The following is a 17,803-nucleotide window of genomic DNA, read 5'->3' on the forward strand; positions in this document are numbered from 1 at the left end:
AGTGCGGCGCGCCCGGCTTCCGCCTGCCGCGGCGGTGCCCTTCCCGCTTCCGGGGGGACTCGGCTCCGCGGAGCGCCCGGCCGCGGGCACGGTGGCGGGCACGGCGCTCCAGCGGCGGGGGCTCGGCCCCGGCTCGCCCCAGCGCGCCGCCGGCACGGCGCCAGCCGCAGCTCTGAGGGCGGCGGGGCCGCCGCTGCTGAGGTAAATCCGCTCTCGTTCCCTCCCCCGGCCACGGACCCCTCGCCCGGCCGGTTCCCCTGAGGGACCCTCCGCCGCCGCCGGCCTCCCCCGCGCTTCCCCCGGCCCTGGCGGAGCCCCGGCCCGGCGGGGACGGAGCGCGGTGGCCCGGCCAAGGGCGGGCGGGGAAGGTTAGCGGGGATCGCCCTCGCCGGCGGCGGGTCGGGTGAGGGCCGGGCGCGCCGGCGGCCGCCGTCCCTGCCGGTGCTTGGTGTCAGTTCTTAGCGGCGTGTCTGGGTCCTGGCTGTGCTCCTGCCGCTTTTCGGGTTATTAAAAAAAAAATAATAAATTAACACGCACCCCATCTGTCAGCAGCCATGGGAACGAGTGCATGGAAGTGTCCCCGTGCCCCAGCACGGCTCAGTTGTGGCGTTCAGGTGCCGCCGTGGGAAGCCGAAGGGAGGGAGCAGCAGTTTCCATGTGACACGCCAGGCTGTTCCGTGGCATCCTAGCACTTGATCTTGGGAGTTCTGCTGATTTATGTGGTGCTGGTGTACCCTGTTTCCCGGAGGGAAGCACAGCGCTTACAGGAAGTGGGAGTGCAAGTAGTTCACACTCTGAAAAATGAGAGGGTAGATTCGTACAGCACGGCACGTATGTGATCTATGCCGTGAAAAAAAGGGTTGGGAAATTGTTGGCGATTTTCTGTACTCTGGATACAGATATATAATGGATGCTGAATTACAGTGATGTAGCTGTTTGCTGAAGACATAATTAGGTTGAAGACACTGTGACTGTTCGTATTAACAGGCTTAAATTAGATCTTTTGAAGTGGATGCTCTCTGACTTTGAAAATTTACAGATAAAGTAGAGCTGTACTGATTCATTAGCAGATGAAGCTGATGTGAAATTTTAGCGGTTTTAGATTATAGAGTTAAGTAGCTGAAAGCTCTTTGTGGCTAAAAGAAATTGATAATACTTTTCATCTCTGAAACTTTCTTGATTTGGCTCCAATGTGGTATATTTTGTATCATACATATCTGGTGGATTTCTTTTTTATCCCTTTTAGGAAGGCATAGATCTTTTGAAGAAAGTGATAGAATTTTGCAGCAGTTGAAAGGCTGAAGTTGAAGAATACGGAGGAAATGTGAGGCTTTATATGTGTCTGTTATGAGGAACTATTGAAACAAAGGCTTTCACATTCTTTTAATTGATACTGAAAATTGCTAGTGCAAGAAATCCAGCTCTGATCTATGATACTACTTTTTGGAACCTGGAAGGAAGAAACACATGTGGATGTGGGTATAACTGACAGAAGAATGTGCTTGCCAGTCTGATATCACAGAGTAATCAGTATACGTGATACCCAAGCTGTCTCCAGTTGAGTTTGAGGTTATAGCATACAGTGATGAGTGCAAAAGCTAGAATTAAAAAATTATACTCTAAAGTAGAATGTGATTCATCCAGTTGCTTTTGGCAAAGGAGTAAAGCTTTCAGTTTCCACATAACAATGCTGATAATGGTTTAAGCATCTAGCTTTCTGGGATCTAATCTGATTCTGAGTTTGTGGCCCTGTTCCAAAAGAGGTAAGATAAAAAGCCTAGCCGTAGATTGTGGGTTTGTCCTTCTCTCAGTTGAAGGTGGTTCTTTAATCCAGAAGTGCTCTGTCCTTGCTATTTTAGCTCAATGAACTCTTCATGTATTGGATAATGTGTATCTTTGCTGGGCACCAAAGTCTTGTGAAATATATTTTCTTTGACTTCTACATCCACGGGGGGAAAAACTGCTATCTAAAAGATAGCATGCTGAATATCTTGGATATTATTTTCTTGCTTATGGAAAAATGACAGATCTGTCAGATTCATTTGTGATAGCAAAGTTCTTTATTACTTTATATAAATATGTGTTCTGAATATATGTTGGGTTTTTTTTCTTTCGTTTTCCATAACTTGTTTTACCCTGGATTCTCATTTCTGGATTTTGAGGGTGTTTGTAAAGATGTTGCTGGCGTAAAGACATAAGTAAGTAGATGATCAGCTCTGCAGTAAGGCATGCATACTTATGCCAAAGTGCTTCTTCTATATACTCTTTTTCTGAGGTTATTTAGAAGAAGCATATTCCCTTTTCAGAGCCGAAAAGAAACAATTGCCGTGTTTTTCTATGGCCTGGCACTTGCTGTATTATAAGACTGGCATAAGGAGAATCATTACAATAGCTTGAAAGTTTTCTTTGTTAAATATGTACCACTGAAGAGTGTCCCTTGAATGTTTTGCCGGGTGTTTGCATATAAACAGCATCACAGTTTCCACTGTAAAGTGTCCCTGTCTGGGCAGTAGAGCAGATATTGGTCAGTACAAAGACAGGCTACAAGACATAAACAGGAAATTCATGAGATAAATATGGTACAAAATATATCAAGTTGGAGCAAAAGGAACAAGGATTTAGAGAGATGATGAGCTATGCCACTGAGGGTGTGGGACAGATTTGGGGATAAGCTGATAACACTTTAGGGTTGTATCATGGGTTGCCATCACAAGCCATTTCAGCTGCTCTTTCCTACGTTGCGTTGCGTGCACAGTGTTGGGCATATCTCTTTGTAGTTACAGATAGCAGAAGTTGAGTCAGGGCTAAATTGGGTTTGTGGTTGATGGACTGGTTCTTCTTAATACTTGCTACTCTAGCTGTTCTTACATGTGGCTGCTGGGAAAGGTCAGCCGTAAAGCCCTAGCAGAGGGCTCCTTGTGCAGTTGCTGGGGCTGAGCTAAGGGGTTTTCAGTGTGGTTAGTGGTTGATATAGTTACTGGAGTAGTTTGATTTGTTTGCTGTGAGGTTGTTTGCTAGACTAGTCACTGAGAAGAAGTTGAAACAAGCCGCAGTTTACTTATTAAATGGCTTTGCAGTTTGGCTTGCATGTATCTGTAATAGAAAGTAGGTTTTCCACTTAAATTAGGCGTGATTACGTCTAGACATTATCTGATGGCCATTTATCTGTCAGCAGTTAATGGTCCAAATTGTCCATGGAGTTGGATGCAGTAGTAGGTGTGCCCACCTGGTTTACTTAAAATTTTGGCAGTTATTAATGTAACACTGTAACTTTTTAATGAGACTACAGTTCTGTTATTTTGATTTGCCACCAAGGCTTTGCTCTCTAGGTAGGATTTAAATCCATCGTATGTAAGCGCTGCAGGATTATTATTCTAGTGTGCAATATCTGTTAGTGGCCTACACCTATTGACTTACCAGGATGCAATCAGCAGTGTTGAAATAAAGATGTTCTCTTTACTGTGTGGTAACTGAAACATGAGGAATCTGAGGAACCGTCCATTGTGTAGCTTGAAGGAAAAAGTAACAAAAAAAAAAAAAAAAGATTTAGGCTTTGACATCTGATGATTTTTAGCCTGTATATAAATTATTTCTGTATATCTTTTTATAAAAAGAAAAATCTTATCCCCCCTCAACGTTTTTCCTTTCTTCCTCAAATAATATTCAGGAAAAGGAGTGTGGTTAGCCTTGAGGTGCCCTTTTTGATTTAATTAACGGCACAGGGACGTCATCATACAACGATTATATTGTATCACTTATCTTCCCAATGCCCTTGGTGGCCTTCTTCCAGTAAACTTAGGGAAGGGAGATTTCCTGTTACGGTGGATCTTCTTTAGCCCTATTGGAAAACTAAAACCATCTTAGGCACAGTCATTTTACAAGATCATCTTTCCAGTGATCATGAGTTTATAATGTAATTTATGCAAAAGCTTTTTTTATTCCAATACTGTATCTACATTTTGGGCCTATGTTTCATTAACAGTGAAGTGCAGGTCAGATGAGGCATTCTTAACCTGAGAATTCTGAATAACACCTAGGAGTGGAGCTGTGTTAGATGAGGTTTATTGTGTGCAAGCAGATGATATTTTGCATGAAACACTGAATAATTTAGTGTTATCTTCCAATGCTAGATAAAGATTTTTAAAAGGTCAAATTAAGAACTGTTTCTTGGTGTATTAGGGCTTGAAATGTAATGCTTTGCCTTGAAGGTTTGCACTTCAACTATACAGCAAAGACTCAAAGTAAATTTGATTAGGACAGACCTTGAAGCCAATAAATTAATAGTCTAGAGGAAATCTGTGAGCATCTCAGTGGGGATTCTTAGCTCTTCATAAAGTCTAAGTGCTTTTCCAACATTGATCCTTTTCCCCTTGAAGTGGACCAAGGTGGGGGGTAATGGTGTAGGCAGCTGGAGAGGAGAATGACGTACAGGAGTGGGGAGATGGAAGGGGAGGGAGAAATCACATGAGAATGATTACATCTATTATGCTCACAAAAGCTGAACTGTGGCGGCACTTCCACATAAACCAGTAACTGATGAGGCTATGATAAACACCGACATTTTGCACAGAATTGCATTTGGGATTAGGGAACTGACTAAACAAGTCATGTCCTTGTCCTGTCAATAAATTCTCTGTTAATAATTTCAAGTGATTACTCTGACTTCACTATTTCACCTGCAGAGGCTTAGCATATCTTCTATTGCTTGTCATCTTCAAGTCAGAGAATGGGTGGGTGACATTGCAAATTAATGTGATACACTTGTCTTCTTTTTATGTGTTTCTACTCAGCTTCCACAAAATGCCATGTCAATGACAACTTAATGATGGTGGATTTCACAATATTGTGAAAACTTGTTTAACAGAAGTATAAAAGCTTATTTATAAAGCAAACCAGAAAACAATCAGTAGCTTCTCGCAGTTGTATGTGCATAATAAGTATTTGCATTACTTTTTAGGATTGCAGTGGAATATATGAGTTTGTTGAAATATAAGACAAGAGGCTTCTCATTTTCAGGGAAAGTCTGTATTGGTCTAATTCCCCTTGAATCAGCAAAATTTGAAAATGTAAACTGGAGAACTCCATTGGTAATGTTGCATTTGAAATATTTTTTTCTAACAAGCTTAGTTTCAGAAGCTTTCCTTTACAAGTTAGTGGCTTCATATTTTCTATAGCTGTTAAATGTCAGAATCCTTACATTACTCAAAATATATTAATTTAAATTAACCTTCCAAATGCAAGAGTGAAGCTTATTTTAAATTCTGGAAATGTAAACATCTGAAGAAATAAACCTTGGTACTTCTTCAGACAATTCTAATCGGACAGAAATTGGAAATTCCTACTTCCAGCTTGTTGTTTTATCCTGTACGATATAAAACAAAGCAAGAAAATCTTCCTTGATCACATATCAAGGATTGAATTGCCAGACAGATGTTACAGTTTGCAGTAGGTCTGGGTGAGAGAGTGGCCATGACAGTCAATGTTGCTGCGCAGGGCAGGGGTCCCAACTTAATTTGCCAGAAACCAGTGCAGCAGCACTTTCTGTGCAGCGTGCATGTGAGCACTAACTTTTCCAGTCAGAAATTCAGGCCCACACCTCTTCTGTTCTCTTCTCCAAATAGAAATCTAACTCAAGCTTTTGTGCTGCAGTCCCGCTTCACATGCCATTGATGTGGTGATTTCCAAATCACGTGGTGATTTCCAAAAGTTAACTGCTAAAATTTTCAAGCTTTGAAATACCTGGTTTTCTAAATAAAATTGTGTCCTCCTCCTTCTCTCATTATGAAAAAGGAAATTTTCTACACATTTAAAATTACTGATGTTTACTTACTTTATGCAGTCTGTGTTGGATTTGAGTATTATGTCCTTGTGGAAAGGAAGGAATGCGATTCAAGATCATGGAACAATCGTGTTGACGAATTAAGCATAGTTAGAATGGCTTATGCTAGCATTTCAGTCCTTATACTGATCTGTATATCATAAGTTGTATGGTAATTATTTGCCTATATGGTGGAATTCTAGCAAGGAGAACTTTCTAAGCATATATTCCCTCTGGTGTACTTGTGGGCCATTTCTTTTTATATATAGATTCTGGAATTTTAAATTAGCCATAGCTTGATCTAATAATTGAGTCAAAACAATTTTTCCTATCTTATCTTACATTTGTAAGATTAGTGGTAGGCATGTATACTTGTTATTAATAACCTGCTATCGAAAACCTTGCCGTAAGCTCTGAAGACGATCAAGTAAGGTTATTATTTTTTGCATAGCGCATCTCTTAGTCATGTAGGAGTGTCAAGCAGAAGAAAGTAGTAATGTGTCTTTGGATGCATTAATCCATAATGTTAAAGACTGGATATCCAACTAGCCTTAAAAAACAATGAACAAGACAGATACAATGTTACTGGAAACACTTGAAAGCTGGAGTTTTTTAGGTTGATAGATTAATCTAAAAGTTTTTTTCCTCTTGGTCAGAAACTTGTTTGCTGTAAAGTACATGCAGCATGTTTCGAAGTACTACTATATATATTATTTGTGCTTAACACTACTTTCCTAATGAAGCAGGAGTGCTTTACTAATCAGTTTGTTGATGATGTTTTTTCAGATTACAGCAGATATGACTATGTGAATAGCCTAGGATAGCCCAAAGGATGGACGTGATGTCAGAATAACATACAAAACATTTGTGAGGTATGTGGGTCTTTTTTCTGTTGTACTAAAAAAATTCTTCGTTGTCTTTAATACAGTTCAACAAAAAAATTACAACAGTTTTATGCAATTTCATTTGTATGCCAAAGGAGTTGCTTGCAGAATTGATCTAAAATTCATATTTGTCGTGACATACACAGATACTGATCGACTTCTTTTTTCACCTAGAATCTTCATGTCTGTTCTTGTTTAATGTACTTGTTGACTTGAGCAGCTGAAAACTTGCCTTGATTGAAAAATAATTCTGTATTTCTTCTCCTGAAGTATTGCACCTTAGCTGGAAGGCATTTCAAATCTGTGTTCTGTAGGAAGCTTCAGAATTGGGAGGTTGCTCTTGATTCATTGATTCCTCGCAAACACTTCAAAACATCTGTGTGGCAGGAGGTCTTGAAGGGGTAGGATTTCTAAAGAGTTCTTTAGTGGGAAAAAAAATATGGCATTATATTTGAAAAATGTTCCAAATTACTTATGTACTGACTTTTTTAAACAAAAATATAAAATTGGGGGAAAAATAATACTGAAAAATTGGAAAAAGCTAGTACTTTTGCCATTGTGAATTTGATTGAGTTTACCCTAAATTTGAGTTAACAAAACCAGAATTTGCCAGTGAAAAAATACTTGGACAAAATGCTGACATGTGAATGCACTGTATTGGACTGTTTCTGCAGTACTGCCACTTACCTCTTTAGAAGAATTTTGGCTTTTTAGAGCATTTGTTGGGCATCCTCAAGGCTTGGCTGAAAGTTTATTGTACATGCTTTTCTGTGGGTCTTTTTTTTTTTTTTGAGTGCTAGACAATAACATTTCTTAAAAGTTTTATGTGCCTATTTTTGCTGAAATAATAGCTGATTTGTCTAGTTATCTTCATGTTCCAGCTGCTGATTATGTAGGCTTTATGAAACTTGCATTTTCTTTCACAAGTCTTGACCAGGAGGGGTGGTTGATGTCCCAATGTGCCATTGAAGTTAATTGGCAAAGATGGTAATTTACACTGTAAACATTTAGAAAGATTAGGATAATTTAAAGTGGCTGAAAAGAGGTCCTTATCTAGGTTAAGTTAAGCTTGAATTGCTTTTAAGGGAGGTGAAGTTTATTCCTTTCTAAGGTATGCTTTTGTAGTATATGACTACCTTCACCCATGGCTTAGTAGCTGCGTTCTGGTAAAAGAGGGGACTTGCATGTGGAAAAAAAAACAAACCCAGAAGACCCAACATGTGGGTAAACCCCACAGTGTAACTGCTAGAAATTGTAATATCGCATTGTTAGTGACTAGATCCAAGCACTAGAGCTGTATTTCAGTTTGCTCTGTTTCACAACCAGAGAATGTAGCCCACGCTTAACTCTGTCCTATGAGTATCTCAGCTATTTCGCTGTTGCTCTGGGATCCCTATGCTGCAATCTGCATATACTTGTCTTCATTTCTAGTCTCTTGGATTATTCCTGCCTATTCTAGCCTTAAGGCTTAAGGATCAAAACGATTTACTGGGCAGAATATGTTTCTCTGATTCCTGGTAATAGGACTGAGAGTTTCTTAAAGGCTTTAGAAATTCATAGCTTCATCTGAAAACTGTCTCAGTGTGAGTCTCTTTGCCTGGTAATAGTCACTTTGACCATTTTAGACTAACAAAGTGTTCCTAGATTCAGGGTCTCAGGATGTAAATTGAAGAGCCATAATTTCTACCAGTCATACATAGGCTACCATTAATAAGAGGAAAAAATGGGAGACTTCTGCGTGGCTGTCATCAATCAATACAAATGCTTTCAAGTTTCTCTCACACATGGCCTTTAATAGCATGAATCAATATGATTTTTAGAACACCGTATACTTTTAAAGTACTATGTTATTGTTGATGCATAATGTTTAAGCTTTAATTCGTCTCCTGTTTGTTGATAGCACTTCAGTTCTGCCATTCTATATCTTTGCTTGTTAGAGATGTCTGGAAAATAATTCTGTTTTCATGAAAACTATTAAGGTTTCAAATCTTGTTTTTGTTCCACGTTGGAACAGCAACAAAGCCGTAAAAGAGTTTTCATGAAATTAATTAATGTGTTCTCTGAAAGTCTGATTCATGCAACCCATTGCCATGCTGATTTAATCACTACCATTTGTTTCCCTTAAGTTTGGTCTGATCTGAGACCATTTTGTACGTTATCCAGTACATCTTTGTAACAGGTTTGTGGTTTTTCCAACACAATAGTGCTTTTGTCAACAAATTTAGCTGCTTTCTAACTTGCTTGTGTTTTTTGTTGTGAGCAATGTACTAGAACAGCTTTATTTCCATTCTGTTATTTTCCTTCTGCTGTTCCTGGGTTGCTGGAGCAGTATGAAAAGTCAACAGTCTGGCGCCATAATTTGCTGTTTTCTGAGAGCTGAAATTTAGTGAAGACTTTGCCATTTTAGTTTGAGATAAAAGAAAGAAGTTGCATTTTTGACAAGAGAGGAAGAATTGTTTACAGGCACAGCGAGATGGAAATGAAACCCTTCTAAAATCCCTTTGTCAAGCACTGACGTTGCACAACTGTGGTGGGTTGACCCTGGCTGGATGCCAGGTGCCCACCAAAGCCGCTCTGTCACTCCCCTCCTCAGCTGGGCAGGGGAGAGAAAATACAATGAAAGGCCCGTGGGTAGATATGAGGGCAGGGAGAGAGCATTCACTGGCTACTGTCACAGGCAAACCAGATTCAACCTGGGGAAATTAGCTTGATTTATTACCAATCAAATCAGACTAGGGTTATTAAAAATAAAAAGTAAATCTTAAAACACCTTCCCCTCACCCCTCCCTTCTTCCCAGGCTCAACTTTACTGCCAGTTTTCTCTACTTCCTCCCCTCCAGCATTGCAGGGGGACAGGGAACGGGGCTGTGGTCAGTTCATCACACTCTGTCTCTGCTGCTTCTTCCTCCTCGTGGGGAGGGTGCCTCACACTCTGCCCCTGCTCCAGCGTGGGGTCCCTCCCACGGGAGACAGTCCTCCATGAACTTCTCCAACATGAGTCCTTCCCACGGGCTGCAGTTCTTCAAGAGCAGCCTGCTTCAGCCTGGGTCCTCGTGGGGTCACAAGTCCTACCAGCAAACCTGCCCTAGCCTGGGCTCCTCTCTCCCCGGTCCTGCTGGGAGCCTGCTCCAGCGTGGGCTTCCCACGGAGTCACAGCCTCCTTCAGGCATCCCGCTGCTCTGGTGCGGGGCCATCCGTGGGCTGCAGGTGGGTATCTGCTCCACCATGGACCTCCATGGGCTGGAGGCACAGCCTGCCTCACAGTGGGCTTCACCACGGGCTGCGGGGGAATCTCTGCTCCGGCGCCTGGAGCCCCTCCGGCCTCCTTCTGCACTGGCCTTGGTGTCTGCAGAGCTCTTGCTCTCACATATCCTCACTTCTCTGTCCTGGCTGTAATTGCTGGTGTGCGGGGGGGGGGGGGGGGGGTGTCCCTTCTTAACTACGTTATTCCAGAGGCACTACCACATTTGCTGATGGGCTTGGGCTTGGCCTTGGCCAGAAGCAGGTCCATCTTGGAGTCAACTGGCATTGGCTCCATCGGACATAGGGGAAGCTTCTAGCAGCTTCTCACAGAAGCCACCCCTGTAGTCCCTCTGCTACCAAAACCTTGTTACAAAAACCCAACACAATGATTTAAAAAAAAAGTTACAGGATTATAAAACTCGGTAAATGGCTTACAAAATTGTTGATGAAACTTCATAAATTAGTATCTTTTGATTATAGAAATACTTTGTCTTTATCTAATCATAGAACTGTTCAGGTTTTGATCAAAACGTGAGTAATCTGTGTTGAACTTTGATATGTTTTATCTTGCAGAAATAAAAAGTGAGAGCTGCCTGTATTTCCAGTTTCCTTGTGCATAATAATGGTATCTTTGCTTCCTGCAGGGCAAGGCCAGAAAACCATGCAGTCATCAGGGCACAGATTCCGTGATGTTGAGCACCACCCACTTCTTGCTGAAAATGACAGCTACGATTCCTCTTCCTCAGAGGCCGACATGGCAGAGAGGGTTTGGTTCATCCGAGATGGCTGTGGTATGGTCTGTGCTATAATGACATGGCTTCTGGTTGTCTATGCAGACTTCGTAGTGACTTTTGTCATGTTGCTGCCTTCCAAAGACTTTTGGTACTCTGTGATCAACGGTGTTCTCTTTAACTGCTTGGCAGTACTAGCTTTGTCATCACACCTGAGAACTATGCTAACTGATCCAGTAAGTATGCAATCGTTCCTTGACGTTGGGTTGTTCTCTCATGTAACTCACAATCTGCAGAGAAATTTGAAGTGGTATCAATAAGTCTTTTCCCGCCAGGAAAAGTAGTGTTAGATTCAAAACCCTGAAGGTAAAGAGATGACCTGTACTTTTCCTGTTGTTCTGTTAATGAAACTATAAATAGTTTTGATCTTGAGGAGCAGGCAGTATAAAATCAGTTTATAAGTGAGAGGTAGGCTCACGAGAAATACTTTATTTGTAAAATATCAACCCACATTCTGATGAAGCTAATTAAGCTTTGGTCTTTTCTGTCCTAATTTTTCTTACTTTTTTTCATCAGATGTGTTTTCAAAATTCATCCTGTTGTATCATTTGAAATGTACCTTCCATTTATGACATGTGAAGGAACTTTTACAGGTAGACATGCTGAAAAACCTCAGTAATGTATTGGCATAAAGCAAGAACTGCTGTCCTGCATGGTTCATGCATTATTGTGTTTAGGTATTTGGAGTCAGCAGGATGGGAGATTTAAGTTGAACTTACATTGGAATGGTGTATGTGTAAGAGGTCTTGAAAGTACTTATTTTTTAGGACTTCTACTCTTTAATTCAAGAGTTCAAGAGATGAAATTGTTTGTTTTGTACAAAAATCTATTATTCAAGAGTTCAAGAGATGAAATTGTTTGTTTTGTACAAAAATCTATTATTCAAGAGTTCAAGAGATGAAATTGTTTGTTTTGTACAAAAATCTATTACTTTTTTTTAGGTAATAAATTTGGGGAGAGAGGGGTAAGGGGGAAAAACATCTATTTTCCCCAGATTTTTGAGACGTAGACGTCTATATAGAAGTTATGGGAGTGTTAAAAACCAGCAGGGTGTTGTAGTTAATTTTCTAGGTCTTTGATTTACTTCTGAGCCCACACCCAGTGATGAAATGTTACAACTTCCACAGACTGTGACAGCTAAGAAAGTTAATGGTTTAAAGATAGATTGCTTAAAAATATCTCCTGGTAAAACTGTGTGTCTTTCTAGAGCTATGTTGTTCTTTATGGATAAAACATGATAGAAATTGAGATGAATCACTACCTTTTTTTCTCCACCCCTTTCCTGCTGACTCCCAGAATGGAAGACATGACTGTGTGATAGAAGCTAAGATTGAGGGAAAAAAGGAATAAATTGCCTCAAAACATATGTGAATTAAATTTACTCTTATAACTACAAAACCGTATTTTTTATTGAAAGGAATTGGTGACTGTCTGGGACTATTAAAGTTGTTTTTTAAATAGAGCATATTTTTATCAGCAAAATGCTAAAAGCATGGCCTGAAGTTACCATCCTTAGTGACAGGTGAATAGGTGAATGTGTGATGTGTTTTATAAGCATAAATTTACGTGGAACAAGATAAATTTGTGCTTTAGGGGTTCTCTCTGAGATAACTCACCATGTTTACACCAAAGTATTAACTTCAATGAGAACATTCATATTGCAAAAAGCGCTTCAGCAATACAGCATGAGTGTTTAAGAATCTTTCAGTTTGTACCCCAGAAAAGGCCAGCTGGCTCAAGTTTGAAGCACCACTTAGCCAAAGAGTTCTGGGGCAGAACTTGGGCTGTGTCTCGGGCAATGCAAACCACAAGATTGTTATTCCATGCCATAGGCAACAGAAAGTTTCTGCTGAAGTAGAAAGGGCTTTCGCAATTGAATCTGAAGTGCCTGCTGCTTTCTTAAGTCTGTCCCCAAAACTTTCTTAAGGTATTTATGTGAAGTGATGATGTTGACAGTGGACTTTTTTTGAATGAGAAATATTTATAGAATGTTGTAGATGATTTAAGTTAACCTGGAGAAGGCTATCCCTGTGTGAAGTACGTGCTGGCCTGGAGGAGCTGGTACAGAAAGGCCATTACACTTTCATTTCACATCCCGGTATATTTTACAGTCACTTTCTGTCACGGATAAGCCATTAGCTCTATAAATAAGCAAGGTGACAGTGGTACTGTCTATTATTTAATTCTTACTAATCCAAAGTTAGATTTGGATCTCTCAAGACTTTAGATTAATATTGTTACTGGAAGATGCAGTCCTGCCTACTGTTCCTGTCTGTTCATCATCTTCCTTAGTGTGTTAAAACAGCTGCTAATGCAGCTTTGTGGCTCAGAGAACTGATCGGTAAAAAATAATTTGTTTTGCTGATGGGTTATTTTTCTTCCGGATCAGTTTCTTCAGCTGTTTACCATGTAGCTGTGCATACTGTCACAGTGGCAGAAGGCAGCAGGGGATGTAGAATAAAGAAGATGGTTAATACTGACAGCGTCCAAACTAAAAGCTTAAGTATAAAGCAAAAAAGGTTGACTGTTGGTTCTCAAAAACTTGTGTACATGGGGAAGGTGGCTAAATCTTGGATTCAGAGAGTTGAAATAACATCTTTCAAGTAGTTGTTGCTGATTTGACTTTTGTGGATGGCTTGGCCTAATAATTGAACATTGTAGCAATTAATGTATGCTGCCGTAAGAAAGCACGTCTCTTAGCAGTGGCTGTTCAGAGTAACTTCTCAGCAAATACTGTACCTGTAGGGCTTGTACCTGCATGTAAAGATGTCTTGCTCTTCATTTTATGTATGCTGGTGACAGTAGATTCTATCAGAATTATGCTAGTACTTGGGCATACATGAATCTTGCTGAAATGAAACTGAATGTGAGGTCAAGCAGAGGTAATTTATTCATTTGGAAAAGATTCTGGTTTGTGGTGGACTAGCTTTGAATAAATTAACTTATTTGAGCAATTATCCTGAGATTACTGGTATTAAGTCTATAAAGTGTTCTTTTAAATGCTCTCATACCATTTAAGAAGCTTTCTGTTCTTTAATTGGAATTATTTCAGGGGGCTGTACCCAAAGGAAATGCCACTAAAGAATACATGGATAATTTGCAACTGAAACCAGGAGAAGTGATCTACAAATGTCCAAAGTGCTGTAGTATCAAACCTGAACGTGCACACCATTGCAGGTATGCCCTGGTTTTCTTTAAAGCAGTTATGTATATTGAGTCTTGGAATAATGTTCCTGATATTTGTGTGTTAGTTTTTCCCACAAATTCCTTTTGATATCAAATAAACTTTCAAATTCATACGTTGCAGAGTATTTTGTAAATATAATGTACTACGGCCAGAAATGAATGTGGATGAGGGGAAAGAAGCAAGAGATTCAAAGAAGCTTTAAAAATAATCATACTGTGGTGTCTGAAATACTTTTTGATCTTTGAATATTTTTTTCTGTGCATCATTGTAATTAGTGTGCTGTTGATAATGCAGGGCAAAAGGAAGAATCTCAAGGAGATTTCTGATGGAAGCTGAATTAAGAAATTACTTCTTCAACCTTAAATTAAGAAAATACAGATCAGTTTTAAACTATCACTTTGATTTGTGTTGTCATGTCTTCGTAGTGTGTCATTTAAAGCTGTATGTGAGTTGGCAGATTATTTTCCCAGAGTTGTATACATAATTGGTTAAATGCACTTCTTCTTATTAAAGATTCATTTTAATAAGGACAGAAGGGATGGTAATTTGAACTAAGCATGCTATAGAAGAGATAGTAAATGTATCCATTTTTAATTCTCAATCTTTTGAGTTTTTAGGCACTGTGGATATGCATTTGTAATGTTTATTGTGTGAGAGTTGAAAATAGATATGCCTGCATAATTAAGACTTACATAAATATGTAAATGTTTCTGGTGGCTCTCTAGGTGTGAGGAGTGATGTGTCTTGAATTGTGTGGTATATTACATTTAACTCTCTGAGTTAGTGCCTGTCAAAAGAACAGAGTGAAGTCTTGTCAGGACTCTTGAAATTATTCTGTAGATTTGTGGTTTCTAAATTAAATGTCTCTGTGTATGTCACTTCTCTGTGTGAAAGTTACGGCTGAGAAGCTATTTCCATTATAAATACTCAGCCTTGGCACTGAAATCTTGTTCTGCTCTCAGATGTGAGTGGGTTTTTGTATCTGGAGTGTGAAGGGAAAAGTTTCATGCATAAATAGCGAAGTATAGAATTATCTTCAGTTAGGTTATCTGTGTTGTTGTTTAGCTTTTGCATGGATGCAGATACCGGGCCTGCCTTTGTGTGCAGCGGGTTTGGTTCTGGCTGGGTTTATCAGCTCTGGTAGCGTTACGTGAACATAGCTGTACCGACTGCTTGATGGGCCTGGGGGTGGAAGCAGCACAGCCGCTTTCTCGTGGCAGAATATAAGCTGTTAATCTCAGGGGATCCAAAACAATTTTGTGCAGTCTGTTCAGGTGTTCATTCTGTTCATGGGATGTGGTAAAGGGACACCTGAGAGCCTCTTCTGAGTGTAGGCTGGATCTTGCTAATTTTTCTCATCTCACATTTAGGCTGGTTCCTACAGAGACTTAGCAGGTATCTTGGTAAAGTATTTCCCGTATCTTTGGTCCTGATAGGATTTACTAATTTGGAAGTAGCCCTGCATGAAGACATCTTATGTTGAACTCTGTATCTGAGCAAAAAAGCTGGAGTATTGGAGAGCCTAGAGCCCGTGCAGCTGTGTGGGCAGTGCTTATATGTTAGACCTGGAACTAAAAACTATATAGGTTTCAGGCAAGCCCTGCAGAGTCCCTTGGATACATGTGGGCTGTTATCCTGAGCAGGTGCTGTGTTATGTTGGATGTTCCAGTAGCCTGTGATCCCGGTTTAGGCAATGTTGATCAAAAAAATACTTCTTTGTGGAAGAAGAAGAAAAATAAACTAAGTGGGGACTTCAAATACATTGTTTATAGCAAGAATGTGAGGAACATTTGTTGTTAAAACAGATTAAGAATGGGTAGTGTCTACAGTGAAGGAAACCTGTGATACTTTCAAAGGGTTTGTTTTCACTAGCCACTGGTTTAGGGACCTAGCTTTGCATGTCTTGTGTATTGTTTCACTTTTTATGCCTTGGTAAAAATATGCTGTGAGGTGTTCCACGTAAGAGCAAAGGATGCATTTTGGTGCTTGCACCATGCATAACTGGCTGCACAGAACATCTGCAAGAGAAAGCCAGACTCTGAAAGTGTATATGCTGTCCTTTTGTAAGCCTGCTGTCATGTTTTTCTCGGCAGTTGGATATCTGGTTTAATTGTCTTCGTTTCTGTTACTCATACAATACATACGACTACTAGCTGCTGTTAACTTTTCTTAAGTAAAAAAAAAGGAATTTTTTGTAATTTCTTGAACATGTGCTACATAGACAGGTAAATGGGCTGGAAACCAGCTACTAGAATCTGATTCTTTGCCATAGATTTAGCACTGCGGAAGTTTACCAAATAGAAAAAACGATTTGTTTGATTATACTGCCAACTTTTTACTGGCTTACAAACCCATTCCAAGGACACTAAAAGGATGGTCTAGTCCCAAGTAGTCAAAGTGGCAATTTGTTTATAGAAGAGACTTGAAAATGGAAATTGAAGTTGGTTCCTGTTGGGAAATATACTCAAAGCCACAGTGCATGTTTTGAGTGGTAAATTATTAACAGAAGAGACTCTTACAATGCAGTTATGAAAATTGTTGTGCAACACTGCAGCAGTTCTTTTAAGGATGAAAAGTAGCTCCATAATACACATTAGTGATATGAAAAAGAACAAGAAACTTTTTTAACAGCTAAATATCAAGCTTCAGCGAAATACATTAAACTGAGGTTTTACCAACCAGTTAAAATTTTGAGCACAAGGAAGAGGCTTATGCTGAGTGAATGCCGTTTCATTTTCACTGAAGGAGTGCAGCTGTCAATATTTCTAGTTTATTCTAAGTGCCCTCCTGTGTGTGTGGGGAGCTGTTGTTCAGGATCAGTTCACTGAGATGCTTGCATCAGGCTTCCTGTGAATTTCTGTTATCCAGACCAATTTCTCTTAAGCCATTAGCTGTGTCTTTCTGAACGTTGTCTTTGGCATTCACAACTGTAATTGCCCCGGCAGTTGCCCGAGTGCATTCAGCAGCAGTGCCAAGCTGGTGAAGACCTTCCTATGTCCAGCTGCTGGTTCTCGCTACCACATTGCTCCTCCCTCTTGTGTAAGGCCTAAGTGTTCACGCACAGTGAAATGACCCAGGCTGCAGCTAATGGACTGACTTCCCCAAACTCTTGCTGCTTGGACAGGGGAAGGACTAGAATACAAGTGGCAGGGGCAGAAGGAGCAGAACCACTGTTCTAAGCATTGCTCAGGGTTTGTTGGCTGGAAGTGTTCGCCGAGTCGTGGTGTGAGATAAGAAATGAAGGCAGGGTTCCAGACATCTGGTGTCTTGGAGAGCTCTGTGTGGGCTTGTGAGGAATACTGAATGAGCAAAAGTGAGTCCTGCCCACCTCACATCCTCCAGTGTTTGGCTCGATTGAGTCTGGATGTGATTTTACTCAGTACTTCACATTAATATTCTTTTTAGAGTGACAGTATATATTCTGTGTTACATTACAACTGGAGTTAGCTCGCCTTGCCGCCGAGCTTGGAAGATTAATGAGAGGCTGAACTTACAGGCAGCAGGTTATTAAATGAAAATCTTTTGGAGAGCCTTCTGAATGCTTTCCCTTGACTGACACCTGTGTCTTCTGCACTGGAGAACGGTTGCGGTGTTTAGTTATGGTATTGGGATTTTCATGGGTAACTGGGCACTACTTAAAAAGTTATTTGTATCAGAGGATTAATTGTCTTTAATGTCCATATAAAACAAGAGGCAGTGGGTGTGTAGGAACTGGGTTATGATAACTCGGGACAAAGGGAGCTTCAGAGGAGCAGTGAGAGGTCTGGGATTCTTTCATATGAGCTGCACAGGAGTATCTTCTGCCCTTTGCTAAATTGCCTTACAATCATGCGTATGTGATGACTTAAAAATTTCTTTATGCCTGGGAGCATTGATTTCT

General features: G+C 40.3%; 1 protein-coding gene across 1 annotated transcript in view; it reads left to right on the forward strand.

Moving 5' to 3' along the window:
• The window catches only part of ZDHHC7 (zDHHC palmitoyltransferase 7), a 24,194-nt gene continuing 6,391 nt past the window's right edge, over positions 1 to 17,803 (forward strand). Inside the window, exons 1-4 of the mRNA XM_080410763.1 lie at positions 1 to 201; positions 6,605 to 6,690; positions 10,590 to 10,912; positions 13,789 to 13,913. Of these exons, the coding sequence (XP_080266889.1) occupies positions 10,607 to 10,912; positions 13,789 to 13,913 (431 nt within the window). The 5' untranslated portion in view covers positions 1 to 201; positions 6,605 to 6,690; positions 10,590 to 10,606. The remainder of the gene's footprint in view (positions 202 to 6,604; positions 6,691 to 10,589; positions 10,913 to 13,788; positions 13,914 to 17,803) is intronic.

This window comes from Falco punctatus (assembly GCF_963210335.1).
Source record: "Falco punctatus genome assembly, chromosome: 14".
Lineage (NCBI taxonomy): Eukaryota > Metazoa > Chordata > Aves > Falconiformes > Falconidae > Falco > Falco punctatus.